The sequence below is a fragment of the Dromiciops gliroides genome, chromosome 5 (assembly GCF_019393635.1).
Source record: "Dromiciops gliroides isolate mDroGli1 chromosome 5, mDroGli1.pri, whole genome shotgun sequence".
NCBI lineage: Eukaryota > Metazoa > Chordata > Mammalia > Microbiotheria > Microbiotheriidae > Dromiciops > Dromiciops gliroides.
Genome location: NC_057865.1, coordinates 61,388,191 through 61,409,245, shown reverse-complemented (window position 1 = coordinate 61,409,245; position 21,055 = coordinate 61,388,191). Strand labels below are relative to the sequence as shown.

Here is a 21,055-nt window from a genome sequence, read left to right as displayed (position 1 = left end):
TCAGGTACTCCTGAATCCAGGGCTGGTGCTTTATCCACTGCAACACCTAGCTGCCCCCCATCTCCTGTAGTTTTGATAGGCTAATGCTACCTTTTAACTAATTACATAATAATGTTTAGTAAATATCAACTGAAACATTCATTATCAGATTTGTATTAAGGATGCAAACTAAAAATAGAAACTTTGGTTCTAAACTCTATGATTTACCTTAAAGTTCTTACAATTAATTAAATCTGTCTCCCTGATATAAATTCAAGAGAATATTCTTTTGATATTTTATCAATTACTAGTCAAGGGTGAAAATAATAGTAAAAGAAGAACTTTTTAGCACCACACCAAACTTTCTACATCATCAGTTTTTCAAATACTGATAAATTTGGCACCAAGGAACTGTCTCCACTTTAAGGTCTTTGACTACCAGTTTTTTAAAGGTAATTTTAAAATACATTTTCATTGATATATTTGGTTTTTTACTTCACCAGAATTTTTCTTATTATCCCATACAACAAATAACTCTTCTCCCTCTCAGAGAACCATCCCAAATAATAAATCATATTTCTTAAAGAAAAAAGAAAGAGGCAGAAAAAATTAAGCAAAACCGATAAGTATATTTAAAAAGTCTGAATGTATATGCAATGTTCCACACCCTGTAAAGGAGTGAGGCGGGAGTTTTTTTCATATTTCTTTTTTGGAACCATTCTTTGTAATCTTGCAGTATTCACCTTTTTTTTTTGTAGTTGTTCTTTCCATTTACATAATTGTCATTAGTTTGTTGTTTTTGTTTTTTTGACTCAGATTACTTCATTCTGAATTAGATAATGTATGCCTTCTTTCTGGACTTTTCTGTATTCATCATATTCATCATTTCTTACAACATAGTAATATTCTTTTTTTAATTTTTTAAATATTTTTATTTTTTAGTGAGGCATTTGGGGTTAAGTGACTTGCCCAGAGTCACACAGCTAGTAAGCGTTAAGTGTCTGAAGCCGGATTTGAACTCAGGTACTCCTGACTCCAGGGCTGGTGCTCTATCCACTGTGCCACCTAGCTGCCCCACATAGTAATATTCTTTAACACTCATGTACCACAATTTGCTCAGCCATCTTCCAACTAAGTGACATCTACTTTGTTTCCATTCTTTGCTACTATAAAACTATGTTGTTATAAATATTTTGGTGTATATGGGGACTTCCTATTAGTGACCTCTTTGGGGTATATGTCTAATGGTACCTCTGGGTCAAAGGTCATGGTCACTTTAGGTTATGGTTACTTTATTTGCATAACTCTAAATTGTTTTCCAAAATGGTTATATTGTTTCACAGCTCCACCAACAATGCACCAGTATGCCTATCTTCCTTCTAGCATTGACTCTTCTCATCTTTTGTCAACTTTGCCAATTTGATGGATATGACATGAAACCTCAAGGTTATTTTAATTTGCATTTTTCTTATTCTTAGTAATTTGGAGAATTCTTTCATATGGTTAATAGTTTAGAATTCTTCTTTTGAGGACTGTGTGCATATTCCTTGGCCATTTATCTATTGGGTTTTGGCTTTGGCCACAGATTCAGCAAAGGATGGAGCTAGTCAGAAGGGAATTTTGAAAGGCATGTGCAAAGATCGCCTCATTCTTAAGCCCTTAAAGACACATTTCAAAATGGTGACATAATTTTACATTTAAATCTTTGCTTCATGGTTTTAAATTGTACTATAAATGGCTCTTTTTTTAGAGCTTAGGCTAATTAAGATCATATTGTAGTCAGCTATACATCAATATCATTTGAATATGCAAGCCCTTGTGTCAAACCGAGCATGAAATTCTATGAGGCATGGACACCAATATTGTTACCCATTATTCTGCTGAAATGAAAGTGAGAATAGAAAGCAATCTTTTATTTAATTTAAGTTGCATGAAATAGCTTTTGCAACTAGACATTTCTTATGTTTTTCAATTTGGACGTTAGTATGTACTGTACTCAGCAGTTCCAGCTTAGCAAATTGCATGTCACACTCAGCATTTCTAACTTAATAATTTGTGTTTAACTTGTATTAGAGAAGTCTGTGGTGAACAGACTTTTATCACGTTGTTCAAGATGTTGGTTTTATTTAGTCATCTGCAACTGCATTTTCTAATAACTACAGAACTCATGCTGGTCATTGAAACACATTGTTTACTTTGCTGAATTAGGGATAAGGATGGGGAATGGACCCGTGGTTTCATTGATGTAGGGATCTCCTGGATGAGGAAATTCCCTCTATAAATGCAAGTCTGTACCTCCTCTGCAGGTTACAGTCTTAGAGAGCTGTCTTGAATTACTAAGAGATTAAAGTGATTTACCCAAGGTCTCACAGGCAGTATGTGTCAGAAGAAGGACCAGCATTCAAGTCTTTTTATCTTCAAGGCTGGTACTGTATTCACTACTCCCCCTACTTTGAGTGTGCTGTGTAAGAAAAGAGGCATCAAAGATCCTCCAGGTTTGAGAGAAGTAAGAAGAAATTGTGATGAGTGACTAGAAATTGGAAAGGGATCCAGTTGAATTCAGCTGGATTTTTAAAAGTGCCTGCTGCTGCAGGCTTAACAGTATGCTAGATGCTAAGGGAACGAAGACAAAAACGTAGCAATTCCTCCTTTCAAAAGGTTTACATTCTACTGGGGTGTGGGGTGTGTGTGAATCAGTAAAGATGGCTTTAGTGTTGCCAGGCCTGCTGATTCTGCTAGTTGCAGGGTTATGGAATTTGTAGTTAAGTGAAAGAGATTTTTTTCAACTGCTAAAGGAAAAATTTGAAAATGAACAAGATAATGGTAGCTGTCTTTCAGTGACTGGAAAATATAGCCCTTTATTTGCTTCTTTTATTATTGGTGTTTCCTTCCATTCTTGTATATAACATCTGATATTCTTCCATACTACCTAACTAAAGACATCCTTAGAAGGAAAAAGTTACACCAGAGAGAAAGGACACTGATTGACTTAGTAGAATGTTCCTTGCATGTATTCCATTTTACTTTAGTGTTTTCTTTGTGATCTCCCAAGAAATCACATACGTGTGTGTGTGTGTGTGTGTGTGTGTGTGTGTGTGTGTGTTTTGAGGTCTTTGCCTTTGGATATGGGAGAAGGATGAAATGTATATAGAGCCACTGTAGAGATTTTAAGTTTCAGATGTTCTGATACAGTGGGGATTATTGTCCCTGAAATTTGAAAATTTTCAGAAACTTTCAATGAATTTGTTAATTTGGCCATACCTGGTCACTGGCTCTGTTAAACACACATGCACATATGCCTATATGCTTGGTGCTATACTTAATGGGGTACATAGAGCCCATTTCTAACATGGTAAATTACATTGTCCTGCTGGTCATTGGACTGTTGAGTGGAGTTAAAAGTTGAAAGTCAGAAAATTAATGAGACAAAAAAGGTGATACTGTAGAAACGCCATTAGGTCAAGACTCAGAAGTTGTGTGTTTGAATCCCAACTTTGTCATTCTCTACATGAATGGCCCTAGCCATTTTACCTCTGAGGGTTTCAGTTTTGTCTATTAACTGTAAGTAAGGGGGTTAGAATAAAGAATTGCTAAGGTACCTTCCAGTTCTATATCTTATAATCTGTGATTTTTGTGACCATGTTGCAAGGATTTACGTGCTTTCTTCAATTGGTTTGAAAAATAAAAATATCATGACTTCTCAAATCTCTTCAAAGCAGAAATTATTCACTAAAGGTAAAGCATACTTAGTTGTCTTCATCATCTAAGACACAATGAATCCAAAAGAAGGCTAAAAAAAATAAGCTGTGAGCTCACTGACTATGAGCTTGCTTAGCACCTATCCCCCAACTTCCACACTATATCAATGAGTCTGTACTAGCAGACCCAAGGACCTGACAGATGCTTACAACAAAACCCCCATATCCAGGCCCACCTCCTCTCTTTCCAGTGCCATGGCCACAACAGACAGCTAGATGGTTGCAGCCTCTCAAAAGCAAAAGCCTGTCAGGGGCACTGCCAGTGACAGGGGAGGACAGTCTTATAACAGCAACAGAGCCAGAACCAAACCAACAACCCTGTGGCACCAGTGCTGCACAGCTATTGTTGCTACCAAGACAAAGAATTAAGCAACTGAAGGGGCACTATAGGACACTAGGATAGGATGCAATTTGGGGGAATGGAGTGGGGTGGAGAGAAAGGCTATCCAACACTCCACGAAGCCTGAGGGAAAGAACACAACATCCATCTGGGACTAGTTCTGGCCACCCAAAAGTCACTTGGGGCAGAGACCTAGGCTGGTGAATGGTGTGTTACCCAACATAGGAGAAGGGTGAGATGTATTGAGACCCAGCCCCCAAGGAAACCACATTCAGAGGAAAAGAAATCAGAAGGTGACTGATAGGGAAAATAGGGGGGATTGAAATTAATAAAGATTTCAAGAAGAAAACCCAAAGATTTTGAATGTAGACAGATAAACCAACAGGAAAAACAGGAAAAATAGGACTATAGAGTTTGAGAAGAACATGGAACCACAACATGTTGCTCTAAGTGGTTCAAAAGGAAAAAATAAGAATTAGGAAAGGAGAATTTTTGGCCTATACAGCAAAAATAATGGTCATAATAGTAAAACTGGAATTTGCAATGGCAAGTGGCAAAAAATAGAAAAGAGAAAAATAGGTTGGGAATGCAAATACACAGGACTGAAGGACAATCTAGAAGAATAGAAGCGAAGAACAATAATATTAAATGAAAGTATACTTACTATGTAAGCAAAACATACCCATCTTAGAGACAGACTATGTAGAGACAACCTGAGCAGCACAGGTCTCCCAGAGAACATGACAGAACAAATAACCCTTAACACCATAATAAAGGATATAATTGAAGAGAACTGTCCAGAAGTTCTGAACATAGAAAATGAAATTCCAGTCAAAAGGATTCACAGATCACCTCCAGAAAAGATACAACCAAGGCTTTAGACTCCAAGACACATAATGGTTAAATTTGAAAGTTCAATTCAGAAGCAACAAGATCTGCAAGTTATTGAAGACCTTCAAATACAAAGAAAAGTCCATATAATACAAAGCTATTCTTCATCCACTAGAAATGCAGGAGGGAATGGAATAATGTATTTTAAAGAGCATTTGAATTCAGAATGCAACCCAAGATGACCTACCCTGCAAATCTGAGCTTAATCACATGTGAAAAAAGTTGAATGTTCAGTGACAAAAAAGAGTGGAAACATTTTAAAGAAGAAAACTATGATGGAAGAGATTGTTTGCCTCTTGAAAACCCCAAACAAGGAGTAAATAAGGGAAGCAGGCAAGAACAGCAATAGCAACAAAGTGATAGGAGAGAAACTGGTAAGATTCTCATACACAAGGAGACAGGGATGAAGGCAGAAATCTGAAAAGTCAGATAGGACAGTTTGGACACTAACTGGTGACATCCTGCCTACTGGATGATCAACGTATTTTTTTAGATTCTATTGTTTTTTGTTTTTTTTGGTGAGGCAATTGGGGTTAAGTGACTTGCCCAGGATCACATAGCTAGGATCAATGTATTTCTGTTTGTTGGTTGGACTGCATTACAACATGGAAGAATACATGAAAGGAAAAGGGAGAAAGGGAAGATTTTGTGATGTCCTGTGGTCAAATCAAGGACTAGCAATGAGTAGACAGAAAGAGAGGATGGATAAAAGTGAGAAAGGGGAAGAAAAGTAAAGAATTGTATAACCAGATAAAAGCAGAAGAGAAAAAGGAACTAAAACCCTAAAAGGAAGGGAGTAACAAAAAAGAGGAGGACATCAGAGGTGAGGGGAAGAGAGCTGGCAGGAATAGCACCACTTTTTTAAAAAGATTAAAGTAACTGAAGGAATATAATATTGTGTTTACAGCAGAAGAGGGGATCATAATTTGGAAAGACAACAATATTAGAGATGGATGGAGGAAAATAGAAACCTCTTATAACTTTAAATGTGAATGGATTAAATAATCCAATAAAAAGAAAAAGAGTGACATTGACTAAGAAGACAAAACTCTATAATTGGTTACTTATAAGAAACACATTTAAAAACAAAGACATACACAAAATAAAACAGGGTATGAAAAATATTTTACTATTCAGCAAGTAAAATCATGTTATCTGATAAAGCAAAAACAAACATTCAAAAAATAAAAAAGGATAAATAAGGAAACTATAGTATGTTGAAAGGAGCCATATATCACAAACCAATATCAGTAATAAACTTATATGCTTCAAATGCCTTAGTATCTCACTTCATAAAGGACAGATATTTTGAGCTTCAGGAAGACCTGGGGGTAGTCTAGAGATCCAGTCCCAACCATGTGGGTGTGCTTCCTCCCCTAGCTAACCAGGAAGGTCAATCTGCATTCTTTTTGTTAAGATGAAGGCCCGTCCCAGCTTGGTTTCCGGTAAGGGAAGAGAGCAGCCAACACTAACAAGATACCTACACTTTTTGTTTGTTTAGACTTGATTTGAGGCTGATCAGGACATGTTTGGCTTCATTATTTGTTTTTCTTAAGTTTTCACTGATTTTAATTTACATTATCTTTTCTCAATGCTTCCCCCACCTCGATAATACCCTTGTATTGTTGTAAAACAACTGCCAAATTGGCCAAAAGTATCCAAGTTCTAATGACTGATGTTAATAGAGCATTTTCAAATCTGCAAAGGACTGGATCTACATCATTTCATTTGATCCTCATAACTACTCTATAATGTATATTGGTACTTGAGGGATCACATCCTCATTTTTGAAGCTGAGACCCAAGGAACTTGGATGACCTGTCATGGTGACATAATTAATAAGTGGTCAGAGGTGGGATTCGATCCCAAATGTCCCCTAACTCCAGTGCATTTTCAGTGACCTCATTCTGCCTCCTTATATGACCACTTAGAATACAGATGTTATAGTTATGTATAATGTATGGTATAGTAGGAAGGGCAGCCAACTGCGCAGTGGGTGGAGCACCTGGCCTGGAGTCAGGAAGACCTGAGTTCAAATACAACCACAGACACTAGCCGTGTGATCCTGAGCAATTCACTTAGCCCTGTTTGCCTCAGTTTCCTCATCTGTAAAATGGTAAATCACATCAGTATCTTTGCCAAGAAAACCCCAAATGGGGTCATGAAGACCCCACAACTGAACAATAACAAAAACAGTGGAAGGAGGGCTGAATTTAGAGTCAAGGGACCTTGGTTCAAATACTAGCTTTATTTCTTCTTGCTTGTAGGTGCTTGAGTGAATTACTCTAAATTTCTGAGCCTAAGTTTCTTCATCCATAAAATAGGTGGGGTGGGGGGAGGTTGGACAAGATGGCTTCTAAGTACCTTCTGGACCTTAAATCTGTGATCTCATGATTCCATGAAAACATGATATTGTAAGCAAATATTCATATAAATTATCTACTGAGATATTAAAACAGCAAACCCCCAAATACCAGAGTCATGATGGTCCATGGGAATTATATTATCTATTCCTGGCACAGTTATCATTTTTGCCATCAGTTTTCTTGAAATCAGAGCCAGATTGGGGGGGGGCAGGGCAATGAGGGTTAAGTGATTTGCCCAGGGTCACACAGCTAGGAAGTGTCAAGTGTCTGAGGCTGGATTTGAACTCAGGTCTTCCTGAACCCAGGGCTGGCACTTTATCCACTGTGTCACCTACCTGCCCCCTCAGAGCTAGATTTTTAATACTTCTCATCCTAGCAGGCATAAGAGAAGGGAAGAATAACAGTCTTTCAACTAGCTGAGGCAGTCTTGCAGGAGCTGATCAGAAACCCCGCCGAATTCTTACCAAGGTCACCACAACCACTGCGTACAGGGAAGGCAGATTTCCCAGCAATGTGAATTTCTTGGGTGCTACCTTGCCCAACTCCAGGCACAGGGGGCTGACAACCTTCTGGGACAAGTCCTAGTGGGGTCTGCCACTGAAGAACTTGATGGTTATCATCTCCACTTGACTTTCTTCAAGAACTCTGTCAACTCTGCCGTGCTCAACCCAGTTCCATATTTCGGGGATCCATGGTTTGGTCAGCATGCATACCTCTGCCAATGAATATCATAATTCCTCTTTTCCCTAGTAGACTCTTCTTCTTCTTCTTCTTCTTCTTCTTCTTCTTCTTCTTCTTCTTCTTCTTCTTCTTCTTCTTCTTCTTCTTCTTCTTCTTCTTCTTCTTCTTCTCCTCTTCTTCTCCTCCTTCTCCTTCTCCTTCTCCTTCTCCTTCTCCTTCTCCTCCTCCTCCTCCTCCTTCTCCTTCTCCTCCTCCTCCTCCTCCTCCTCCTCCTCCTCCTCCTCCTGCTTCTCCTTCTTCTCCTTCTCCTTCTCCTTTTCCTTCTCCTTCTCCTCCTCCTCCTCCTCCTTCTTCTTCTTCATGGCTCAAAATATATTTTTAAGGTTTGCAAAGCATATTATATACACCATATATCTAATCATGCATTGTTGTGACTGGAAAAAAATCAAGACCTGGCGGCCAACCATCTGGTAAGGAACCTCTATGAACCTATGAGCTGGGCAAGCCTTCTGGTTTCAGCCTTTTAGGCTGTCACTGGTCTCATACTTGAAGGCTTTCTGCTTGGTAGGACCTACTTAAACTTCTAGGTGGGGTAGCCCTAAAAACTTAGTAGGCTATGATGAGACCTTGAGGTATTATTTTAGTGAAGTAGTAGAGGGGAAGAGGAATACGCATTTATAAAGGACCTACTATGTGCCAGGAGTTGTGAGTGCTTTTTACAATGATCTCTTTTGATCCTCTTATTATCTCTTTTGATCCTCACAAAAATCCTGTAAGGGAGGTGCTGTTATTATCCCCACTTTAGAGTTGAGGAAACAAAAACAAAAACAGGCTAAGTGACTTGCTCAGGTCACACAGCTAGTAAGTATCTGAAGCCTGATTTGAATTCAGGTCTTGCTGACTACAGACCCACTTCTCTACTCCCCCTTTTCCTCTTAGAATGATGACATTCACAGTCCCAACTCCTTTGCTGTCATTCTTACCTCAGATTTCTATCTTCTCTATGATGCCTCCCCCTCAAATTACTTAGTATCTGTCCTGTATATACCCAAGGATTGTACAGGTCATCTTCTCTAGTAGAATATAAACTCCCTGAGGACAAGGAATATATTCTACTTTTGTTCTTGTGTCCCCAGCATCAAGCACAGCGTGTGACACATAGTAGGCCCTTTGTAAGTGCTTGCCAGGCAGTTTGCTGTTCAATGACTCTGGATGCCCCGAGGAGATTGACCCCCTTGTTTCCCCAAAGAGCCTCTAAATGTCATTTATAACATTGACCTTAAAAAAGAGACTCTAAATGTCGATTTGTAACATTGACCTTTCTCTTGATAGTATGACCGACAAAAGGAAGATATGGAAGAAACAAGAAGGTTCTTGGAAGGTCCAAGTGTTTCTGGTGTCAAGGTAGGTGATTGAGTCTGATCTGTCCGTTGCCTTTCACATCCCAGCCAAAACCTCACACCCCATCCTTCTCATGGGCCAGGTACATGTACATAACACGAGGCCACAGGGAATATGGATGAGCCAGGATACTCTATTCTAAACATACCTGCCCACAGCGCCTGGCTATTGGGTAGGGCCAACAGTAGACAAATCCTTGGTGAAGATGGATAAGGCAGGATGCTTTACTCCACTCATACATGTCCATAGCACCTGGGATAGAGCTACCAGGTGGACAAAGCCCTTGGGGAATATGAATGAGGCAAGATGTTCGCCTCCACTCATGAATATCCATAATTCCAGGCCATGGGATAGGACTGTGCGGCCGACAGACCTTCAGGTAATACGAACTAGCCAGGATTTTCTATTCTACTAAGCTGCTCCTTCTCCCTCCTTCAGATTCATAAACCTCACAGTTGCTTCCTAATCTTCTGTACCTTTATTCTCTGCCTTACATTGGTACTTTCCACCCCCCCTTCCTTCTTCTCAGCCAGGTTTTGTCTTCATCAATCCAATCAATCACTCCATAAACATTAAATGCCTGCTATGTGCCAGGCAGTGTGCTATGTTCTTGGGATACAAGAAGTTACAAGGCAAAAAAAAGTCCCTGCCCTCAGGGAGCTCACAATCTAAAGGGAGAAAGAATGTGCTAGAGAACATGCCCAGAGCCCAAAGAGAGAGTGTGTTGTTTGTGGAATACCCACAAGGCCAGTGTCACTGGATGGAGGAGAATGTGGAAAGGAGGAAGGTGTAAGACTGGAAAAGGAGGGGTCCCTGTTAGCGAGTGAGAAAATGAGCCCATCACACAAAGGAAATAGGCGGGCAGCTTGGCCATCATGCATTTAGATGCTTTAACACTGACCTTTGCTGTTTGGGCTCCTGTTTGTTTCTATCTCTCCTCTCACTACTATTCACACTTGTTCTTTCCTAGATTCTCCAGGAAACCTTCTCTATTTATATCCAAATCTCCTTTTCTCTTTTCCCCAGTCCCTCAGGGGAACTCGAAGGGTATCCTATGACGAAAAGCAACATGGGCAAATTCCCCGCAGGACCCCCACGGTGAGTCAGGGAGGGAGTCAGCATCACCAGGTAAAGCATCTGGAGCTTGACTTGCAAGGGCACTGACTTGTATACTTAATAAATGTTTGCTGGATTGTCAGATTGAATAGTGTTAGCTATGGGTCTGGTCTGGATGGGGTCTGGGTTTGAGGAAGACCATGCACTGGACGATGGTGCGCATTTGGCCAGGACTCTGGAGGAAGGCAACTGACTTACTGAGTATGAGTTGGGGAAAGCATGGCTGTTTGACATTTGCCTGAGAAAAATTTAGTGGGATTTGGTCCAATATGAACCAAGGGTGGAGCAAGGCTTCCCCAAATTAAATGCACATTTAGGCTGCTTTAAGAGAGTTTGGGACATAGGAAGCAATCATTTTGCTATTCTCTTTCCTGATCATATCACACCTGGAGTAGTATGTTCCATTTGAGGGGAGAACACTGACAAGTTCAAACAAATTCAGAGAAGGAATAATAGGATGAGAAAGGATAGCCTGGTACATGTGTATCACTTGAAGTGGGAAAGGGAAACTAGAATAACGATTTCTATAGCACCCGCTGTGTGTCAGGCAGTGTGGCAAGTGCTGTAAAAATGACTCAGTTGATCCTTACAACAACCCTTCAAGGTAAGTGCTATTATATGCATCTCCATTTTATAGTTGGGTGTTTGAGGCATGATTTGAGTCTTCCTGACTCCAGGTCCAGTCCTCTATGCAATGTGTCACATAGCTTCCTATAGCTACCATTGGAAGAAATGGGAGATGTCTGGCCTGGAAAAGAGAAGTCTTAGACTGGACCTTATGACTGTGAAGGAAGAATTTGATTTATTCAGTTTGGCTCCAGAAGGAAGAACTGGGGCAATAAGTGGAGATCGAAAAGAACCGAATTTCGACTTGAGGTATTGGAGGGGCCAGAGAAACTTCCTCCCAATTGGAGGTATCCAAAAGTAGAATGGATGGCCCAAGTTGGGGATGGTTTTTTTTTCCTCTCTGGAGATCTTCAGATGAAGGTGGGGTTACCACCTGGGGGCGTTGTAGCAGGGATACTTTGTCCAGGAATGGGTTGTGCCGGATGGATTTCGAGGTCCCGGTTCACACTGGGAATCAGTGATTCTGTATGCCATAGTTGCTCAGGTCCTGGCAGTTGGTTGGAAGAAGTGGTTTTTGCAAGTCAGGAGATGGGACAAAGCTGAGTGAGGAAGAGATGAGGAAAAACAGGTCAGTGTGCATACCGCTGAAAGAGGCAGACTATAGAGTGTGCATTTTAGGAACTGGAGATGGGGTTAGGAAAGGCACTGATGCAGGAACAGGCAAGATGTTTGTTTTATAAATGATGAGTAGTCCAGTTTGCCAGGATTATGTGAAGAGAAGTATCATCAAGATTGGAGTGGTGGTTTGGTGCCATATTGTTGAGGACTTTAAATGCCAGGATAAAGAAGAGTCTATTGGGTGGGCACTAAGGAGCTATTGAAGAATTTTGAGAAGGGGAGTAACATTTTCAGAACTACAGATTAGGTAAACTACTTTGGTAACTATATATATATGATAGAGTAGAGCAAGAAGAAACTAGAAGATTGGAAATGAGTTAGAAGACTGTGGCAGTAAACCCAGAGAAGAAGAAGGAACAAACATTTCTTAAGCACCTACTGTATGTGCCAGGCACTCTGCTAAGCACCTTCTGAGTAATTATCTCATTTGATCCTCTCAACAATCCTGGGAGGTAAGTGCTATTATTATTCCCATTATTGAAGAATTTGAGACAAACAGAGGTTAACTCACTTGCCAAGGAGTCACATAGCAAGTAAGTGTCTGAGGACAAATTTGAACTCAGGTCTTTCTGATTCTAGGACAAGTGCTCTTATCTACTAAGTCTCCTAGCTTCAAGAGGTAATAAGGACCTGAACTCACTCAGAGGTATATAATGCCTCTGGGCAGCAAAGTGGTGAAGAGCATTGAGCCTGAAGTCAAATTTGGCCTCAGACTCATATTAGATGTGTGACCTCGGGCAAGTCACTTAACCCTGTTTGCCTCAGTTTCCTCATCTGTAAAATGAGCTGGAGAAGGAAATGGCAAACCACTCCAGCGTCTTTGCCAAGAAATTCCCATAAAGAGTTGGACACAACTGAAGAGCAACAGGTGGTTTACAAAGCACTTGACTCACACCAACCCAATGAAGTAGATAGTCAAATATCATTAACTCCATTTTATGGATGAGGAGAATGAGGTTCAAAGGAAGTTAAGTGACTTGCTCACAGTCACATAACCTTGAATTGTCAGAACTAGAACTTGACTTCATTGACTTCCAGTCCAGTATTCCTCTTCCTATGACCACCCACAATGCCACAATGCCACTAGGATGGTGGTAGCAGGAATGGAAAGGCAGGACAAACATGAAAGAGAGTTCAGGGGTAGAAGTAACAGGACCCAGCCGTTGACTGCACTTGGGATGGGGCGGTGGGATAGGAAGAAAAGCCAGAGGCAACCCTGAGTTTTTGAGCAAGATGGCACCATTAACGGACGTAAGGAGCCAGGATGGAGCACTGACACCGATGGAAAAGGCACCCACTCTTGACTGTGGGGTGCTTGGGGTTCCAAGAAGACACACAGGTACAACTGTCTGGAAGGCTGCTAGACTTGTGGAGCTGGCGCTAAGTAAGGGGAGAGGTCAGGAGAGAAAGGGGAAATTTAGAGAATATGAGGCTCTGGGAATAGATCAGATTGCCCAAGAGCTTGAGAGATTTAAGAGGAAGAAAAGCCGGGGAAGGAGCCAAACTTTGAGTCCATTGTTTGTTCATTATTCTCCATTTATTGAACATTCACTTTTTAATTTTAAACTTGATTTCCTCCAAATGTCATGGAAAGGTCTCATTTTGGTCCAGTGAGAAATGATTTTTTTTCCCTTTAATTGGCAGAAAACACATTTTCATGACTATTGGGAAAGTGGTAAAACAGGGCTTTCAGTGTCAAATTTTTTTATAAAGAAAAAATCATGAAAGTGAAAATAATTTCTATTACGGGACTTTTGAAAATTGTTGTTATATACAAATGACATTTTTCCTGTATCTTTTAATTATTTCATATCAGAATTTTGTGGAGGGGGAGGGGGAGTAGGGAACCCCTGGTGAGGAAAGTCCCTCTACCAATGCAGGTTGTCTGCTGCTCTGCAATTTAAGAGCCTTAGAGAATTGACCAGGGCACAGAGCCAGTGTATATCAGAATCGGGATTTGAACCCAAAGCTTTCTGACCCCAAGGCCAGCTCTCTATCCACTATACTATATTGTCTCTCATATGAGAAAAACAGTACTTTATATACTCTCTAGCAGATCGTGTCAACTGGGCACATGGGGATCCAACCCCTCCAGTGTGCTGTCGTAGGCAGATCACCTCCTCTCCCCACTCTGCCCTGGAGTACCCCACCAGCCCAAGCATTAACTTCCATTGAATCCACAAACTGCTTTGGGCTTATTTGTAGCAGAAGCCACAGGATATGATCATGAACGGGGAATTTCCACTGAAAGAGTATTATCGAGTCACATATGGAAAAAGTTCACCATTGTTGGCACTAAGGATAGTAATTGGAATAGTGTATCATTGTTAGAGGCAGCTAGGTGGCACAGGGGATAGAGTACAGGGCCTGTGGTCATGAAGACCTGAGTTCAAATCCAGCCTCAGACAGTTACTAGTTATGTGACCCTGGGCAAGTCCCTTAACCCTGTTTGCCTCAGTTTCCTTATCTGTAAAATGAGTCAGAGAAGGACATGACAAACCACTTCAGTATCTTTGCCAAGAAAACTGATATAACTGAACAACAAACACAATAAATCATTGGCAGGAATTAAGAGAATAATAGTAATTCACATTTATACATCACTTTGTAATTTAAAAAGCACTTTCCTCTCAGTTCTATGACGCCAATATCATAGCCATTATTACTCTCAAGGAAACTGAGGCTCAAAGACACAAAGTATTTTTCTCCAGGTCACACAGCTAGTAAATGTAGAGATGAACAGACCCAAATTTAAGTCTCCTGATTCTAAGAAAACTGTTCTTTCTGCCATATTACACGACACATGCTGTACTTAGCTTATTAAAGAATGCCTTTGTTTGAGTTCAACTATTAGTCTTCAGGTGAGATTGAAAAGCTTTACAACCTAATTTTTAGAAATGACTAAATTCCATTTGGAAGTCTTTGAACTCCTTCTTAGAATGATGTTTTTAAATGTCTCAAGTAGAATCCATAGGCATATAGGACAGACTGCAATTCTATCAAAATGCAGTTATCAAAACATATTTTTATATTTTTTTGTTTCCTAATATATATATATATTGGGGGGCAGGGTGATGGGGGTTAAGCGACTTGCCCAGGGTCACACAGCTAGTAAGTGTTAAGTGTCTGAGGCCAGATTTGAACTCAGGTACTCCTGAATCCAGGGCTGGTGCTTTATTCACTGTGCCACCTAGCTGCCCCTCAAAATATATTTTTAAAAAGGTTCATGGAACCCAGATTCAGAGCTCCTGTGAGACCAAGAGGCAGTATGGTATAGTGAGCCTATGGCTGGCCTTGGAATCAAGAAGGTCTGTGTCCAAAGCCTACCTCTTGGACACAGCTTTGTGGATATAGACAGGCCATTTAACTCCTAATTGAACCCAGGCTGTTCTTTAAGACCACAGGTTAAAAATGACTCCTCCCTAAGAAAAACATTGGAGAATTTACCTGAGAAAGTATATTTATATATAAGATGAGGGTGGTTTTTTGTTTTCTGTTTTTCCTATTTCTTTGTTTTTGTCTTATTTTGTTTTCGGTGAGGCAATTGGAGTTAAGTGACTTGGCCAGGGTCACACAGCTAGTAAGTGTCAAGTGTCTGAGGCCGGATTTGAACTCAGGTCTTCCTGACTCCAAAGCCAGTGCTCTATCCACTGCGCCAACTAGCTGCCCCTAAGATGAGGTTTTAAAAGTGTTTCTTGTTGGATTTCTTACTACTCTAAGGAAAAGGACTAACAGGCTACTGCTAAAAATTCAGAGACTTTGCACATTTTAGTTCTTTTATTCGTAATTTTCGGCATTACTGTTTCTGATGTTTTAAAACTCTAGTAACATTTCCATATAGCAATAAATATTGAGGATTTAATATGTGCAACTATATATTAATCACATTAGTCCTGAAGAGCTAAATACTTATTTACTAAAAAAGATGATATTTTATTATGCTCTGTTAAATTATCCCCTAAAATATAGTATAATATCTTAACCCTTATTAAAAAATTACCTACCCTACACACTCTGACGTTCAAATTTTATTTGGTTTTTATACCTCTAGTTTTCTTTTTATGCATCTATGAATGTTTGTTATTTATAGGTAGCTGGTCCAGTAAAAAAAAATCTTAATGGGCTTTTAGAATATTAAACATTTGTTGAGTACCAACTAGTGAACTTGGTTCAGGGACTTTTTACATCAGTCATTAACTTACCTACTTAATCATACTTATTTTTGGAAACCTGTGTCATTTGGTGGGAACAGAGCACATGCTGAGAGATAAACTGAATGTTTAGTTAGTCTGAAAAAAAATGTTATAAACATTACTGTCTTATTTAAATTTACAAAATGGCTCACAAAGCAAAAACTGTATTTGTACATTGTGTTTTTGTTTAAAGTTTGTTTTTTGATATCCTTCAAATATCAATATTACAGAGGTTTTGTATGACACAGATTAAGTTCTCAGAAGATATGTATTTTTCCCCTGAAGAAGTGTGCTAACTAGTTAGTGTAGGTTCTAGCAGCTACCAAGCTGGAAAGACTTGGATTATGATTCCAGTGTTAGATTGTATCTCCTGTCTAAGTTGTCATTTGGAGAGGCACACTACCCAAAGACTGGCTGCCAGGTTCCAAGCTGTTCAGGCCTGGTCACCCACAAAACAGATAAAAATGTGAAACAGCTCTCAGCCTTGTGCAATCCCTTAACTCTTCGACCATATTAGAATATGGTGCATTGACTTTTCATATTTTTAACGTACTTTGTCCATTGACCAAGGAATTATACACTATTAGAGGAATGTTAATTCTTCTTGTTGTTCAGTCAATTTTCAGTCATGTCTGACTCTTTGTGACCCCATTTGGGGTTTTCTTGGCAAAGATACTGCAGTAGTTTGCCATTTCCTTCTCCAGCTCCTTTTACAAATGGGGAAACCGAGGCATATAGGGTTAAGTGACTTGCCCAAGGTCACACAGGTAGTAAATATCTGAGGCCAGATTTGAACTCAGGAAGATGAGTACTCTATCTCCTGTGCCTAGGCTAACTCTCAGTAACATCAGAAGATTTAAAGAAACTTAGGTAATTGGAAGAATAGCTGTCAGATTCACCTCCAAAAAGAGAAAAGAAGAGTTGGCAGAGTTGATTTCATTGTTCAAAAGTAAAATGGTCATCTTGGTCTTCTCATCTTGCCCTACTCAGGATGAACACAAAGAAATAGAACACCATGAAGATATTTGTAGATTACATACCAACAATGATTTCAGAGAATGAAGAAAGTTTTTGAATAGTATTTTATTTTTTCTAACTACATGTAAAGACATTTTTAACATTCATTTCTAAAAATTGAGTTCCTAGGTTTCTCCCTCCCTCATATCTGCCCTCACTAAAACAGTAAGCAAATTGATATGTCATATATGTGCAATTGTGTAAAACATATGAGAATGAAAAAATTGAGAAATTCTCTGAAAACTTGACAAAGTCCCCCCTGAGTTAAGTCAATATACGCTTTGATTCTCAGTAGTTTCAGAGAGAGAATGGGCACAGGAAAAATATAGGGGAAAACATCTAGGAAAAATGTCATAGAATCAAGAAAAGCCTGTATACAACTGAGAAACTGTGCCAATGCAACATGAGTACTAGAATCAGGAATATATAACATGTCAGCCATATGCCAAGTACTTGACAGCATCATAAGCATGAAAATGACATCATGAAATAACTGGTTACTTGTATTAATTGTCACTTCAAAATCAGATGTCTCTGTGCAGTCACAACATCGATTAGATAGAGCAGATACCAAATCAGATAAAAAGATAAAGCTGAAAAGTTACCCTTGCATGCCCCCCTCTCAGTGTAATGAAAAAAAAAGCCTAGAATTCAGAATCAGACATCTTTCTTGTGGAATGAGAAGGCTCCACTACTGATTCCTTGTGATAAGTCAATTAACTTTTCCGGGCCTCAGTTTCCTCATCTGAAAAATGAAAGGGTTGGATTTTATTGTATTTACAATCCCTTCCAACTGTGATTTCTTCGATCCCGTGATTACTGTGTTCCAACCTGGTTTGTTCCAACAAGCATTTGACTGGAATAAATGGGAAAATGCACAAAAAGTAAAGGCATTTACTTCATCACCATTGTTGAAAGGGATTTAACAGATTCAAAAGTGGACACAGCAAGGCGACCAAAAGAACCCAGAAAAGATATTATCCATCAAGTACTTAATATTCTCACCAGGCAGAGAGGCATGCCAGCGAGGGCTGATGTCTTTTTTTAAGGAAAAGCTTATTTTCAAAGCATTAGGAAAGGGACTGCTTAGTTTTACAAGTGATGACTTATCTGCTAGAAGTGCCATAAAATGCATCATCCAGGTTGTATATGACTAGAAAAAAGAGATAGATTAGTCGTGTAGTATTAACCAGAGGCAACAGATGGGCAGCCTTAGAAAGGGCAACCTTAGTGTCCTTGAGATATTAGAAGCACCAGAAAATCTTTAGCCCATTGTGTGGCTCCTCTATTGAAGATGTGTGAGAAAACATGGATAAGAATTGCATGGGATGAGAAGACTTCAGAAGGGTTATAGTCCACATTGATCGAGAGATGCCTGCATCTCTGGGGTATTTGTTTGCTTTTTGTGCAGGGCAATGAGGGTTAAGTGACTTTCCCAGGGTCACACAGCTAGTAAGTGTCAAGTGTCTGAGGCTGGATTTGAACTCAGGTCCTCCTGAATCCAGGGCTGGTCCTTTATCCACTGTGCCACCTACCTGCCCCTATGCCTACATCTCTGAAATCATCTTTCCAGCAAAATAATTAGCTAATAGTTATGGGACCCAATGTATTTTTCAGTGGGAGACCTCTAATTAAAAATTTAGTTCATAGGTCCTACTCTATAGATCAGGATTTCTTTACTTAGTGTAAGTAAACTTGTTTTTAAAATATTTTGATAACTAGAGTAATAGGAGTTCAGTCATGTCTCTTTGTGACCTCATTTGGGGCTTTCTTGGCAAGATACTGGAACGGTTTGCCATTTCTTTCTTCAGGTCATTTTACAGTTGAAACAGGCAAAGAGGATTAAGTGACCTTCCTAGGGTCATAAAACTAGTAAGTGTCTGAGGCCAAATTTGAACTCAGGAAGAGTAGTAGTCTTCCTGATTCCAGGCTGGCTCTCTGTCCACTGAGTTACCTAGCTACCCCTTTTGATAACTATTTCAATATAATTGGTTTCCTTTGAAATCCTACATATTTTTATTTTATGCATTTAAAAACACTATTCTGAGATTGGGTTCGTTGGTTTTCCCAGGCTGCCAAAAGAGTCCATGATAGAGATAAGGCTAAAAATCCATTCCATGGTTGGAGTGATACAGATGCAGGTGCAGAATGTGGAAAGACTTACATTTCTATACTTATGAAGTCTTTCTAGGTTAGTGGAATTACAGAAGTAATTCTGTAGTTCTTATTTTTTTCTTAGCACAAGATCAGTTGCTTAATATGATGGACATTAATAAATACACAAGATATTTTAAAAAATTATATATTTTTTCAATCAGCAAAAATCTACCTTCTCTACTCTCTATTCTCCCCTTCTCCCAAATGAGAACAAAAGAAAACCAAATCCCTGTTACAAAGGTATATAGTCAAGCAAAACTAATTTCCACATTGGTCATTTTTTTAAAGAAGAGTATCTATATCTGCATATCTCTCTATCAACCTATCTCTCTATCTCTCTATATCTCTATCTATCTATCTGTCTGTCTGTCTATCTATCGATCTATCTGTCTATCTATCTATCATCTATCTAAATATCTATCTTTCTATCATCTACCTATCATCTATCTATCTTTCTATGTACCTACCTACCTATCATCTATGTATCAATCTATCATCTATCTATCTATCTATCTATCTATCTATCTATCTATCTATCTATCTATCTATCTATCTATCTATCATCTATCTAAATATCTATCTTTCTATCATCTACCTATCATCTATCTATCTTTCTATGTACCTACCTACCTATCATCTATCTATCTATCTATCTATCTATCTATCTATCTATCTATCTATCTATCCATCCATCCATCCATATATCTCATTTTGTGCTTTGAATCCTTCATCCCTCTATCAGGAGATGAATAGCACATTTTATCATTAATCTTCTGGAACGGTGCTTGGTCATTAATGTTGATTAGAATCTCTAATTCTTTTATGTTATTTGCCTTGTTCTTGTTCTGTTCACTCCCTGTGCCAGTTCAAGCTCGTCTTCCCAGGTTTCTCTGAAACCTTTGTCATTTCGTACAGTTCAATAGTATCCCAACACATTTATGCCCTAACTTTTCAACTAGATCCCAGTTCATGAGATCATGATTTCAGATTCCCAATCTTTGCCAATTCTAAAAAGAGCAATAAGTATTTTTGTACATACTTGGAGGGTGGGGTTTTCTTTGATATTTTTGTATTTGTTTTGTTTTTTGCTTAGTACGAATCCCTTCCTTAATCCATTCTCCAAGGAATTACCTCCTTTTGCTTCTATTTTCCCTGTTCAGTGAAATGTATTTCTGTACCAAACTGTGTGGGTATTCTTTCCTCCTTTTCCAAGTTCAAGTGTCAGCCACTCTCCTCAGTCCTAGTTTGTATAGATGTTTACTTGCTCACACTAACTATAATTTTCTTCCTTTCCCTTCCAATCCCTCGCTCCCCAGGATATTCCTCTTACCCCCTTTTTTCCATTCTTCTCTTAAGATCAAGACATAGCAAAACCACTCCCAGACCTTACCTAATTAGATTCCTTCTATGACTTTTGATGGTGACCAGAGGGGACATATATATTATCTTTCCATATTTGAATGTCAACACATTATCTTTGTTTAGTCCCTTATGATTGATTATTCATGCTTACCTTTTTTGTTCCTCCTAACTCTTGCATTTGAAACTTAAAGTTCCTTTTTTATTCTTTGATATTTTTTGGTTGCACTTCTTTGTTGTTTTAATATTTTTTATTGTTTCTAGGAATCATCAGTTTCTGTTTGGTCTATTTTAATTTTGAGAAAGTTTGATGTTTGGGCAAATTTCTTTACCTCTTGTGCCAAGCTGCTGATGCCCATTTCAATTCTTTCTAATACAGGTCTCATTTCTTTTCCAGTTTTTTTTTTCCTCTAGTACTCTCATTTCATTTATAAAAATATTCTCAGACTTGCTTTTAACTCTTGCTCCATCTCTTCAGGAATTCTAGTTGAATTTGTATCTAAGGTGTGTTTTTATTTGGGACTTTTCTTGTTGACATTTTGGAGTCATTCT

General features: G+C 39.0%; 1 protein-coding gene across 1 annotated transcript in view; it reads left to right on the top strand.

Annotated features, from left to right (window-relative positions):
- Positions 1–21,055, top strand: part of C5H10orf67 (chromosome 5 C10orf67 homolog) — a 105,557-nt gene that overhangs the window by 45,799 nt on the left and 38,703 nt on the right. The window contains exons 9-10 of the mRNA XM_043967512.1: positions 9,348–9,419; positions 10,443–10,514. Coding sequence (XP_043823447.1) covers positions 9,348–9,419; positions 10,443–10,514 — 144 coding nt within the window. The remainder of the gene's footprint in view (positions 1–9,347; positions 9,420–10,442; positions 10,515–21,055) is intronic.